The sequence below is a fragment of the Taudactylus pleione genome, unplaced genomic scaffold (genome assembly GCF_031769625.1).
Source record: "Taudactylus pleione unplaced genomic scaffold, aTauple2 ptg001394l, whole genome shotgun sequence".
Taxonomy (NCBI): Eukaryota; Metazoa; Chordata; class Amphibia; order Anura; family Myobatrachidae; genus Taudactylus; species Taudactylus pleione.
Window position 1 is genome coordinate 230,081 of NW_028285794.1, and position 12,582 is coordinate 242,662.

Consider the following 12,582-nt stretch of genomic DNA (forward strand, 5'->3'; position numbering starts at 1 on the left):
AGCAGTCCTTAACACTAAGGGGTTCACATCCAGGGCGCAGGGCACCCCAAAAAACATGGGTACAGCCAGGGTGGGATCTGCTTGGTGGGATATAATTTGTGTACCAGGCCCTGCTGAATGTAGTATTTGCCATAGAGCCCCTGATTCCAGGACAAGGGGAATTGTGTAGTACATACGTAGATCACAGTGCTGAGAGGTCCTATTAATGCCTTTCTCTTCTCCCATACTCCGTCATCTCCCATTCCAGGTGTTTGACAGTTCCGGCTCCTTTTTATCCTACATCAACACCATGGCTGACCCCCTGTATGGGCCGCAAGGGCTGGCGCTCACCTCCGAAGGCCACGTGGTGGTGGCTGACTCTGGGAACCATTGCTTCAAAGTCTACCGGTACCTCCAGTGATCTTACGGGGAGAGGGGACCCTGCTGGCACAATGCCATCTATCTGCCCAGTCCGTCCTGAAGTGGTGTCTCCTCGTCTGTTGAAAGCCACGAGTGCCAGTCCTTGTCCTAGTGCCAGACGCAATGTGTAAACACAGCTGTACCTTTCTCTGTTCTGCCAAATGACTTCTGCTCAGCGCAAATAACACTTTGTGAGGCCGCCCGGCTTTCTTCCGTTCTACCCCGGCTCCGCAGCTTGCTTTCTCCATCCCCCTGTCACCTTGCTTATAGCGCTGCAGTTCCCTGTAATGAGAACCTTTTATCATCCAAACTCTCTACTAAGGACGGTTGCTGAATGTTTATCTGTAGCAGGGAATTGTGGGAGATCTCCCTGGTCGTTACACCAGTGTTTACAGGCCAAAGTGGGCGCTAACATTAAGACATCATTTGTGGCTGCTCTCTGCATAAAAGCCGTACCGAGGTATGGAACCGGCCTTGTGCTTCATGGCTTAAAAAGTTGATGGAATTAAATGGGTCCAACCAGCTGCAACACTGTGGATTTCTACCACCGCAAGAATATGGCCCTAGGAAAGATGGCTGCCGTGGGAAAGATGGCTGCCACCGGGCTGCCGTGAGAAAGATGGCTGCCACCGGGCTGCCGTGAGAAAGATGGCTGCCACCGGGCTGCCGTGAGAAAGATGGCTGCCACCGGGCTGCCGTGAGAAAGATGGCTGCCACCGGGCTGCCGTGGGAAAGATGGCTGCCACCGGGCTGCCGTGAGAAAGATGGCTGCCACCGGGCTGCCGTGAGAAAGTTGGCTGCCACCGGGCTGCCGTGGGAAAGATGGCTGCCACCGGACTGCCGTGAGAAAGATGGCTGCCACCGGGCTGCAGTGAGAAAGATGGCTGCCACCGGGCTGCCGTGGGAAAGATGGCTGCCTCCGGGCTTCCGTGGGAAAGATGGCTGCTCATGGAAATTTGCACTGATTGATTATGGTTCCAGTTGAAGTTACACGCTCTTAGCTACGCCAACACCTGGCAGGCCGTGGACTTGTGTGAGGACGTATTTGAAGTCTGTAGTTTGTATATTGTCACCCATGTTTGCCTGTAATGTATACACCAGTTGTATGGCTACACTACGCATCCTATGAGGTCTCCTGGAGTGGGCAGGGTAGTTCCTTGCGCGCTCTGAGTTACAGGAAGGTGGAACCGGCCTCTTACTACTTGTACAAGGAGACCGTGTCTGGCAGCTCCTGAATGTAACGTCTGGAAGGGTAAACAGGGTCTCCTCTCCTCACGGAGCAGTTACAGGGTTTTCCCAGCATTTATTTCTTATTGTGAACCCCCCCTGCAGGGTTCCAGACTGTGTCAGGGCTGGGTCTCCGTCCTGCTCAGACTCCCCTGAGAGTCACAGCCGTCAGCCATTCAACTATTACTGTATGAGGGTCCTAACGGTATATGTCCGTTCTCCTGCCCTATAGCTCCCCACACAGGGCATATGTCCGTTCTCCTGCCCTATAGCTCCCCACACAGGGCATATGTCCGTTCTCCTGCCCTATAGCTCCCCACACAGGGCATATGTCCGTTCTTCTGCCTTATAGCTCCCCACACAGGGCATATGTCCGTTCTCCTGCCTTATAGCTCCCCACACAGGGAATATGTCCGTTCTCCTGCCCTATAGCTCCCCACACAGGGCATATGTCCGTTCTTCTGCCTTATAGCTCCCCACACAGGGCATATGTCCGTTCTCCTGCCTTATAGCTCCCCACACAGGGAATATGTCCGTTCTCCTGCCCTATAGCTCCCCACACAGGGCATATGTCCGTTCTCCTTCCCTATAGCTCCCCACACAGGGTATATGTTGTCCCCCAAGGAATTAGGTCTCTCTTCATTTCTTCCCAGCCCTGGGCATAAGATCTTCTACCCTCCAAGGCATAGGTTCAATTAGAGTATATGTCTTTCACTCCCCATCTCACCACGTCCATGGTATAAGTCCCTCTACATCCCCCCACCATCGCTTTCATAGTTCCCTCTCCCTCCTGCTGCCAGGGTACAGGTCACTCTCACCAACATTGGTATAACTTGTCATCTCCAGGGCACAGGGCCTTCCCCCACACCCCCACCACGGGGTATATGCCCCTCTCCTTCCTGCTGCCAGCGTATTGGGCCTTCCCCCCACGCCACCACCACAGGGTATATACCCCTCCCCTTCCTGCTGCCAGCGTATTGGGCCTTCCCCCCACGCCCCCCACACCACCACCACAGGCTATATGCCCCTCTCCTTCCGGTTGCCAGGGTACTGGGCCTCCCCCCCACACCCACAGGGTATAAGCCCCCCATACTGTAACACATACAGCCCCCTGCACAAGATGTAACACAAATACCGTTCCCAGCCTCCGCTCCAGCTTGTGGCATTACATGTACAGCCCCCCCCCCCCACGCTGGCACATGTTACATATCGCCCTCACCCGCCACATGGCATTACATGTTCAGCCATGCCCCTCCTCTAGCATGTTACACATACAACTTCCCCACACACACACCCTCCAGCACATGTTACATATAAGTCCCCCACACTCCACTCTACCACATGACCTTACACATACAACTTCACCCATCCCTCCACACATGAAGATACATGTACAGCCCCTGGTAAGTTACCCTGCAGGGGGCACATCATTGTGCCGTAATAGGGACCTGCCAATGTATGATATTTCTGCCTGTTTAGTCTGCATATCGTGTTTTTACTTATTTGTTTTTTTGCCTTCTGTTTTTGTATTATTTTGTTTTTTTTATGATATTTTATTTTGTATACACTGTTTAATAATTTCACATTCTGAATGTAATGTAACACCTCTCGCTGTGCCACACGTACTTCACACCAGCATCTGTAATGAGTTGAAGGGTGCGTGTTGCTCCTCTAGCATAATGACGGGCTTCCCGGCCAATGACAGCAGCTGGGAGCTGATATTACGCATAATGGCGCACTCCCCGGTCAGTGACGCGGAGGCTGGGAGATGACATCAGTTATTTCTGTTGCTAACAACGGATATTCTAATGATTAGGTTTTTTGTTACCCTGGAAAAGTGACTTTGATAGGAGCAGAAGGCCTGGAATATGGGTGGTGTGGAGGAGAGCAGAGCCTCAGGCTGCAGTGTTACTGTATAGAGAGTGACTTGGATAGGAACAGAAGGCCTGGAATATGGGTGGTGTGGAGGAAAGGGGGGCCTCGGGCTGCAGAGTTACTGTATAGAGAGTGACTTGGATAGGAACAGAAGGCCTGGAATATGGGTGGTGTGGAGGAGAGGGGGGCCTCAGGCTGCAGAGTTACTGTATAGAGAGTGACTTGGATAGGAACAGAAGGCCTGGAATATGGGTGGTGTGGAGGAGAGGGGGGCCTCAGGCTGCAGAGTTACTGTATAGAGAGTGACTTGGATAGGAACAGAAGGCCTGGAATATGGGTGGTGTGGAGGAGAGGGGGGCCTCAGGCTGCAGAGTTACTGTATAGAGAGTGACTTGGATAGGAGCAGAAGGCCTGGAATATGGGTGGTGTGGAGGAGAGCGGAGCCTCAGGCTGCAGAGTTACTGTATAGAGAGTGACTTGGATAGGGGCAGAAGGCCTGGAATATGGGTGGTGTGGAGGAAAGGGGGGCCTCGGGCTGCAGTGTTACTGTATAGAGAGCGAATGGTAAGGATGGAAGGGCGCAGGGTGTAATTGGAGTGTGAGTGACGTTATACGTGATGAAGGGACACTTGAGTGAGCAGGCTGGGACAACCAGGTGTAAAGGGCTGAAGATTGAGTAAACTAGGACGTAGGGGGAGAGATGTTTCAAACTTTCTAAAGAGTGTGAGTGGAGGCGTTTTCCATAGCAGTCAATCAGATGCTAGCTAATTGTATAGAATGTACTAGATAAATGCAAAAATTTGATTGGTTGTTAATGGTAACATCTCTATCTGTAATCTTTAGCAAGTTTGATACTTCGACCCCAGAGTGGGGCTACGCAATTGTCAGGACAATAAAGCATGGTCTCAACTGGGTGTAGCCAGAAAGGGACAACCCTTTATGTGATTGGATGGTTTAGGCTCACTAGTGTCCAGTTCCTTCACTTATGTGTGGCATCAGAATGATGGTATAGGCTCACTAGTGTCCGGTTCCTCACTAGTGCAAGGCATCAGAATAATGGTTTAGGCTCACTAGTGTCCGGTTTCTCACTAATGTGTGGCATCAAACCTCATTGGAAGTGAAAAAAAAGCACAATTGGGATTTTTAAAATTAAGTTTGGCCAAAGGTTCTAGTGTAGAGTATGTGGTTTGTGCCACAAACAAGGAGATTGGCTCTTCATCATTCAGCATAAGATTAGGGTGCAGGATCACTGGCAAGACTAGTAGACAACATGGAAATTGGAGTGGGGTGAAGCATGATACAATGTGAGTAACATCTGCTGGGGCTTTGGGTGGCCAATAAGAAGTGGAGGATAAGATGGGGTGAGAGTGTAAGATTTGGGAGCGATGCTGGGACTTTCAGGTGCTGAATTTTGGAGCCTTGTAATATACACATTGTGTGGAAGACAGGATTGAACAGCTCGCTGCAAATAAACCCTTGTCACACCGCTCCATAGCCTTGTTACTGCCGTCCACTTGCACGACAACCACCGGTAACGGAGGTATGACATCTCTATGCTGTGTATGAATCCTTAATATTACTCTGCCTGATCCTTGCAATGTAATATTGTGACTGCTCTACAAGGGAGCAGTTCTCCCCTCTGACTTCTGAGCAGTAAATCTTGGGGGGGAGTGTGGTATAAAAATCTACCCTCATAGTATTGATTAGTCATGCAGACGTTTCTCCTATTGTAGCTGCGGGCTATTGCCTGCCTCGTCCTTCCAGCGCTGTTTCACTTCTATGATGTTTGAGAAGATTTGTTTGTACCCAGTCTCTCCATCACACTTTGATATTCCAAAACGCTGCTTTGTTTAGGATTGTTGTCCAGTTTCTTGACACACTTGCAGCCAAGCAGATGGAATCACATCTTTACTCCGGTATAAAGAGAAGTTCATGGTGTGCTCAATGAAGCAGGTTCAATGCTCAGTGATATGCAGAAATGTGAACCTTGGCGAGAATTACAGTACAGCAATGTTATCGATATTCCATGGGAAAATGTGTGATATTGGTGGGCGTTAGTTGCTGTAGAAATAATCTGAATGCTGTCAATTTGCCTCCATCCACTAAGAATTGAAGCTCCCCAATAAATGTGATACAGCCAGGTCTTATGGTCACAAAACATCCATCACCATGCTGGACAGTTGGGGTGCGTTATTTGGACATTGCCAAACATGGCATCGTGCACGCATCAGCCATACCGATAAAACCACCTGCCTAATATTATGTAAATCCCCCTTTTGTTCCGACAAAACAGCTCTGACTCATATGAAGGTATCCTGTGGTATCTGCACCAAGATGTTGGCAACAGATCCCCTAAGTCCTGTAAGTTATGAGGTGGGGCTTCTATGGCTCGTACTTGTTTTTCCAGCACATCTCACAGATGCTCGGTCGGATGGCGATCTGGGTCATTTGGAGGCCAAGTCAACATTTCCAAAAAAAATTGTTCAGGAATGGTTTGAGAACGTTTTTTTATTTTATTTCCACAAAGCAAAGATTCAATAACATGAGTAAGCATAGTACCTGTACAATAAAACTTTACAAAGGTGAACAACATGAACCAGGCAATTGAAAAAGGAAATTAGTAAGAAAAGAACATTAGGACCCATATGACAAGAACAGACTGCCGAGAGGCCAAATTGCTGGCCTAATGTTTGTCAATCAAAATGAACGAGCAGAAAAAAATGTTTTAACTATGGAATTAGTCAAGCAGCTAAAAAGGGGGGGAGGTAATACAAAAAAATTAATACATAGGGAAGGTGTAAAAGGAGATGTTAGCATAGACCAGGAAAGGGTGAGGAGTAGAACTGGTACCACGGGGACCAAACTTTATAAAAAGTAGCCACAGTATCATTTTATAAACTTGAAATGTACTCCATAGATGCCACAAAGTGACACTGGGCATGAAGGGAACTACTGGAGACCTACAGTTTTTGGCTAGTAAAGATTTTGCAGCGTTACAGATATGGGCTATTAGCTTATCCTGAATTTTACTAGCAGTCTGAGCACTATGGAGATGTCTCACATTATGGACAGACCTGTGACATCATGTCCCACGCTCTATCCCAGTAAGAGCTATAATAATAAAGAGGCAGGACCACCATATATGGTAGAACATGCCCTTCTCACCACAGAGTCTCCAGCAGGAACTTGGCATAGAGTTGAAAATGTAAATTTTAGACGGCACTAGGTACCATCTGGTATAAACCTTGGAGCACGTTTCCCTGATGGCCACACTGGTGGAAGTCTGCTATTCTGGACCGAATAGTAGGCCATCTCTGTCATCAATGGACGTACGGAGATCAGCTTCCCATGGTTACTCATGAGGTTCCAATTCAGGAGGGGTTGGGACCAGCACAGAATGATATGCATATACTCAATAGGCTGTTAAGGCAACATTTTCATAAGTGTTCAAATGGGGATAGTCTTTGTTAGGCATGCGAAGGAAGCTGAGAGTTAATAAAGCTATCAATCTGTAGCTATTGGTAGTGACGTGAAGATGGAATTGAACAACGGAATTAAAGATCAGCATATGATGACTGGGCAAAGTCACCCTATACATGTCTAATCCGGTCTATCTGTACCCCCTGCCAGAAGGATGCCATGGTGGTGCTACATCCTGGAGAGTATCAAGGATGGTCCCATAAAAAGGACATGCAGGAAGGGTGAGGAGCCAGGTCATGCTTGAAGTTTGTCCCATATTGCTAGAGTGAATTGTACAGTTGGGATTGTGTTGGCTGAGGTTGGTCTAAGTCAGGGGTCTTCAAACTTGGCCCTCCAGCTGCTGTGGAACTACACATCCCAGCATGCACTGCCACCTTTTTGATATAACAGCATGCTAAAACTATGTGCAGTGCATGCTGGGATGTGTAGTTCCACAGCATCTGGAGGGCCACGTTTGAAGACCCCTGGTCTAAGTGATTTAGGTAGCCAAAGAATCTTGTCAACCCTCCCAACCTGGATCATAGAGTTTTCAAGATCTCCCCACCATTTGCTACCAGGATCTGAGTGCCAAGAAATAATATGGTTACGTTGCACTGCTTGATTATAAGATTGGAGCATTGGAAGATCGAGGCTCCCCTGGCTAAAATGGATCTACGAAGACGAGTCCTCCCATTTGCCCAGATTAAATGTTTGCAGAGGGTTTGCATAGAGTCCAGGGGTCTACTCTGGAAAGGAATGGGCAGAGTCTGGAAAAAGTACAATAGATGAGGGAGGTTAATTTTTATTGCATGAATTGTACCGATCCATGATATAAACAATGACCTCCATTTCAGTAAGTCATTTGTGAATGTCTGGAACATGGGGTAGTAGTTAGCCTGGTATAAAATGGAGTAGGACTTAGTGATGGAATTTCCATATATTTAATAGCTTTAATATTGGATCCTTCCCACCTCGACCCCCCTCCACCCCCATATTCGGGTTAGTTCTGATTCTAGCCACTAACATTTCAATACAGAGAGCGTAAGTAAGAGGGAAGAAGGGCCAACATTGTCTCGAATACCCTGACCACAGAAGGTCACTTTAGATGGAGCCTTCAGATTGTAAAGAGCTTTATAATAGTTTGTGAACTGGTCATTAATGTGTTTAGGGATATAGACCATATTCCCAGTGGGGTCTATAATAGGCTTAGAGACAAAAAAAGCATCACAGACTATTTCTTCTATGTGCCAGCAGAGTATAGTAAAACTATCATGGAATTTTTGGTTTACCCATCAAAGGGCCTGGAACTTGGTATGTTTCTGTGAGACTTGAGCAAGGGTCTTCTTTGAGAGAGATCTTCCAGTCCATTTGTGCTATACTAATGTATAAGGATGCTATCAAAGCTTCCTGATTTTTTTTTTGCATCTGGAAGCAAACTGCATCATGTTGCCTCTAATCACTGCCTTATCGGCTTCCCAAATACTAGGAAAGGGGACTTCATCAGAGGGGAATACAAAATAGTCCTGTAAACATTTCTTTACCATCTCCTTAATCTATGGTAGCTTTAGAAGCATCTTGTTCAATCTCTAGGGGGGGACCTGCCAAAGGTGACCTCCAAATCTCTAAACAAGACCTCTAAAATGGAGTGATTGGACCACGAGTTCTGGAGGATCGATGAATGGTTTGCTGTTTGGGAGATGAAGTGCAACATAAAAACAGGTCAAAGCGAGAGTATGTGTCATGAGGGGTAGAATAGCATGTGTAGTCCTTGATTGAGGGGTTAAGGGACCTCCAAACATCAAATAAACCAGCATCAGCCAAGTACTTCCGGAGAGCTATCGAACTGGGTACTGGGAGCACCCCCCTAGAGTTACGTGACTTGTCCAAGGATGGGTACAAAACTGTGAAGTCCTCTCCCACCAGTGTCTTACCTGCTCTGAAAATGGATAAGTCAGAAAAAAAACTATACCAAATATCTATCCTCCCAAATCAGGTCAGTCCTGTTTTTGTTCTAGAGTTAGGACTGCAGTAGAACTTAGATGATAACTAGGGATTTAGAATTGGTCTCCTGCAGAAATATAAAGACGCCATGTAGGCACCTTAATGAGTGAAAGAAATAGGTAAGTATCTGTGTAAACTGCTTATCTTTTAAAGCTAAACACACCAGTCATCGGAGTTCTAGGTAGAGCAAATCCTCCAGTAGGTGGGGGTCAGGTGGGAAAGAAAAAATAAAGGGCAGTAAAGGGGATAAACAATAATGGTGAAGAAAACATAAAGGGGGGAGGGAGTAGCAAAGCCCACCAAACTACACGGCGACCAGCTACTAACAGTGAGCTCTAATAGGGAGGAGAGCTCAAATGTGGGGTCAAATATCACGAACAATTCCCAAGATATAGTTACGAACAAACAGTATTAAATACAATAGTCCCAAAAGTGGGGGGTGGTGAGACTTGGTGGGGTACCAGAAATTCCCATCCACAGTCTTAATACAACCAATCATTACATAACATCAGTGGGTTTGTATGTAGAAGTAAAGCAGATAACAATTGCAATGCACTTAATAGAATATATACCTGACCATGGGAGAAGCATGAGAATTAACAGTAGGGAAACCATAAGATGGGCACAGTAATCAGTCACACATTGTATGGGACATTGTTAGCAAGTGCATAGACACCTATAAGAGGATACAGTCAGCAATAAGAGGGGCCTGATCAGGTATGAGAGTCCCGGACATGCCCTCCTGAATGAGACCCAATGGTCATTGCGTAGGAGGTCTTTTCCCTCGTCAGCTGTTTTAAGGAAATGAGTCGCAGTCACTGGACGTAGGTCTCGTCTTTTGGAATTTTGATTTCAAACTACATAGGGAGAAGTCCTGCTGGCTGTGGTGACCATGTCTGGTGATAAAGGAGAAGAGCTTGAGAACTACAGAGGGGGCATGTCATCTTGTTTATGCCATAGAGCTCTGGGGGCCCTTTCAATAAGAAAAGTTGAAGCCTCTGCCAAGGGAAGTACATGGATAAATAGACAGAGGAAATAAGGTTCCAGTTCATTAGGTGTAACGACCTTGGGATGTCATGGTTGTGTAGGTTACTATAGCCTTTATCGCTAAGAGCCTTCTGTAGGGCTGTAGTGAAGAAATCAAGACCACAATAAGGGCCTGGAGATTGTGACTATTCCCCCCAGTAGCTGGAGTCGCTGCTTGATCCATCTGAGGTGAGGAAGAGGTGTGGGGAGGAGACTGATGGTGTCGATTTACCTTGGTGAAGGACATGTTGAGTAATTTCTTGGGTACCTCCTTTGTTTCTCACTGTGGAATGTTTCATAGTAATAAAAAAAAAAGCCCCAGCAGAAATAGACAGGTAAGTAAGAGAATAATAACACCAACTGTACAAAATATAAGCTCTGTGACAGGGAGAATGGTAATTAGAGACCAGCAGATTAATATGAAAAGGAATATTATGGCATATTTCACTTCTAAGGACACACAGGTTCCCAGTTTTGTCACCAGATGGCGTTACATCAGAAAACAAACTGTTAATTCTTAAAAGCCTGGACTCTGGAGGCACAGCTCATTTACTGCAGACAAACGTCCCCACAGCTTCCAGGTGTTTAATATTATATGTGTCCTTAAAAGGGTCAAACAAGCATGTCCCCAGACTAAGCAGCGGTGGCCATCAAAGGGCGTAGCTCCTGAAGTGCAGCTCCAGTGAGAGAAAGGGAGAAGTGAAGGGGTAGAGGTACCACCTCAGGTAGAAGAGTAATCCACTCCCTGCAAAGTCCTCCAGGTGAAATTTAGGGGGTGACTTAAAGGCAAGCAGACATTGTAACAAAGCAATGAGGAAGGCAAGTCAGATGTTTGGTTACATAGAGGAATCAGTAGCAGAAAGAAAGAAGTGATAATACCACTGTATAGGTCATTGGATTGGTACGTCCTCATCTCCAATACTGTGTTCAGTTCTGGAGGCTGTATCTCCAGGAGGATATAATACATTAGAGACTGTACAAAGAAGGGCAACTAAAATGGTGCAAGGTGTACACCACAAAACATACCAGGAAAGACTAAAATGTCTTAATATGTATAGATTGGAGCAGAGAAGGGATATTAGAGCAAAGAGAGGTATTAGAACAAGAGGACATGTTCTGAAACTGGAGGGTGGCAGGTTCAGGGGAAATATGAGGAAAAATTACTTCACAGAAGTGGTAGTGGACAAGTGGAATAGCCCCCATCAGAGGTGGTAGACAGTAGAGCAATTTAAACATGCATGGGATAGACATAAGGATATCCTTCAGAAGAAGTAAGGATCAATAAGGGTTGAGGTAATATGTTTAAAATGGGGCAGACTAGATGGGCCAAGTGGTTCTTATTTGCCATCAAATTCTATGTTTCTATGCCCTGAATCTGTCGGTCGGGTGCACAGTAAGCAGAGCAAACTGGGGTGGCTGTAGTGGGGCACTCCTGGCTGCCAGCCGGCAAGTTCCTCACCATACGGCCAGCAGCAGGAAGCAGATAACAGTAGGACGCAGAGCCCTGGAGGAGGGACAGCTAAAGGGAGCACTGCGGAATCCACAGCAGGGGGAGTCCTGGGCGCCGGGTACCAGGAGCCGCTCTACATGGCCAGCCGCATCCAGTGGACAGGAGAGATGGCAAATGAGTGGGTGTCTCAACACAATGACTCGATTCATTCAGCTGTTCGAATGATTTGAGTCACAGTTTGGTGTTGAGACACCCACCTCAGGCTCTAGCCTCTCTGTCAGCCGGGAAGTGTGTGCACTGATCAGGTCGGATCAGCAGTTCAGGGGGCAAAGCTGTCAGCGACTCACTAGGACAGGGGTTCCCAACCACAGTCCTCAAGGCACAGTAACAGTCCTGGTTTTAGAGATAGCCATACTTGAGCACAAGTGACTTAATTAGTGCCTCCATTATTTTGATTTAACCATCTGTGCAAAATCATGGATATCACTAAAACCAGGACTGTTAGTGTGCCCTGAGGACGGAGGTTGGGAATCGCTGCACTAGGAGTTGCCGAGCTCAGCTCAGCGGGTGTGCAGTTGTGCACTGTCGGGCAGGTCATTGCAGTAGAATGGTTCAGAAGTGCGGGGCTGCAGGGGGCGGAGCTGGCGGTGGCTCACTCAGATGCCAGCTCCCCTGCTTGCTACAGCTCTGCCAAATCTAAATAGCCATGTCTTAAGACGCTCCACTGAGTTGTGCCATGGGGCTCAACTCAGTGCTGTGAATCACTCTGCCCATCTCTAGTGGACAGCAGCAGGTGACAGTGTCCTGGAGGAGGGACGGTCTGGAGAGCTCACTGAAGACGTCGCAGTGTGATCGCTCCACCCCACAGGCAGAGGAGAGGAGCAGCGAGAGGTCTCCTTGGTCTCCCACTGCAGCCCAGCACACAGCAGCGTGTGAATAGGATTCTGGATTGATCCTTTTGCTGATGCTATATCTAAGGCAGAGGTCCTGCTATCTTAGCATAATGCTTTTGTCATAACCCCTTCCAAACTAGTACTGACCTCCAGTTCTTCAAGACCAGCGAGTCTCTTTCCTGCTTATGCCAGTGCCTCAGGTTATTCCTCCATCTCCTGGCCCCCTGATTGGAAGTTCTTAGCTCACATGTT

The 12,582-nt window shown here is 47.3% G+C and overlaps 1 protein-coding gene across 1 annotated transcript in view; it reads left to right on the forward strand.

Annotated features, from left to right (window-relative positions):
* The window catches only part of LOC148442752 (tripartite motif-containing protein 3-like), a 93,786-nt gene extending 87,017 nt beyond the window's left edge, over window positions 1–6,769 (forward strand). The window contains exon 12 of the mRNA XM_088463531.1: window positions 248–6,769. Coding sequence (XP_088319657.1) covers window positions 248–400 — 153 coding nt within the window. The 3' untranslated portion in view covers window positions 401–6,769. The remainder of the gene's footprint in view (window positions 1–247) is intronic.
* Window positions 6,770–12,582: the final 5,813 nt, after the last annotated feature.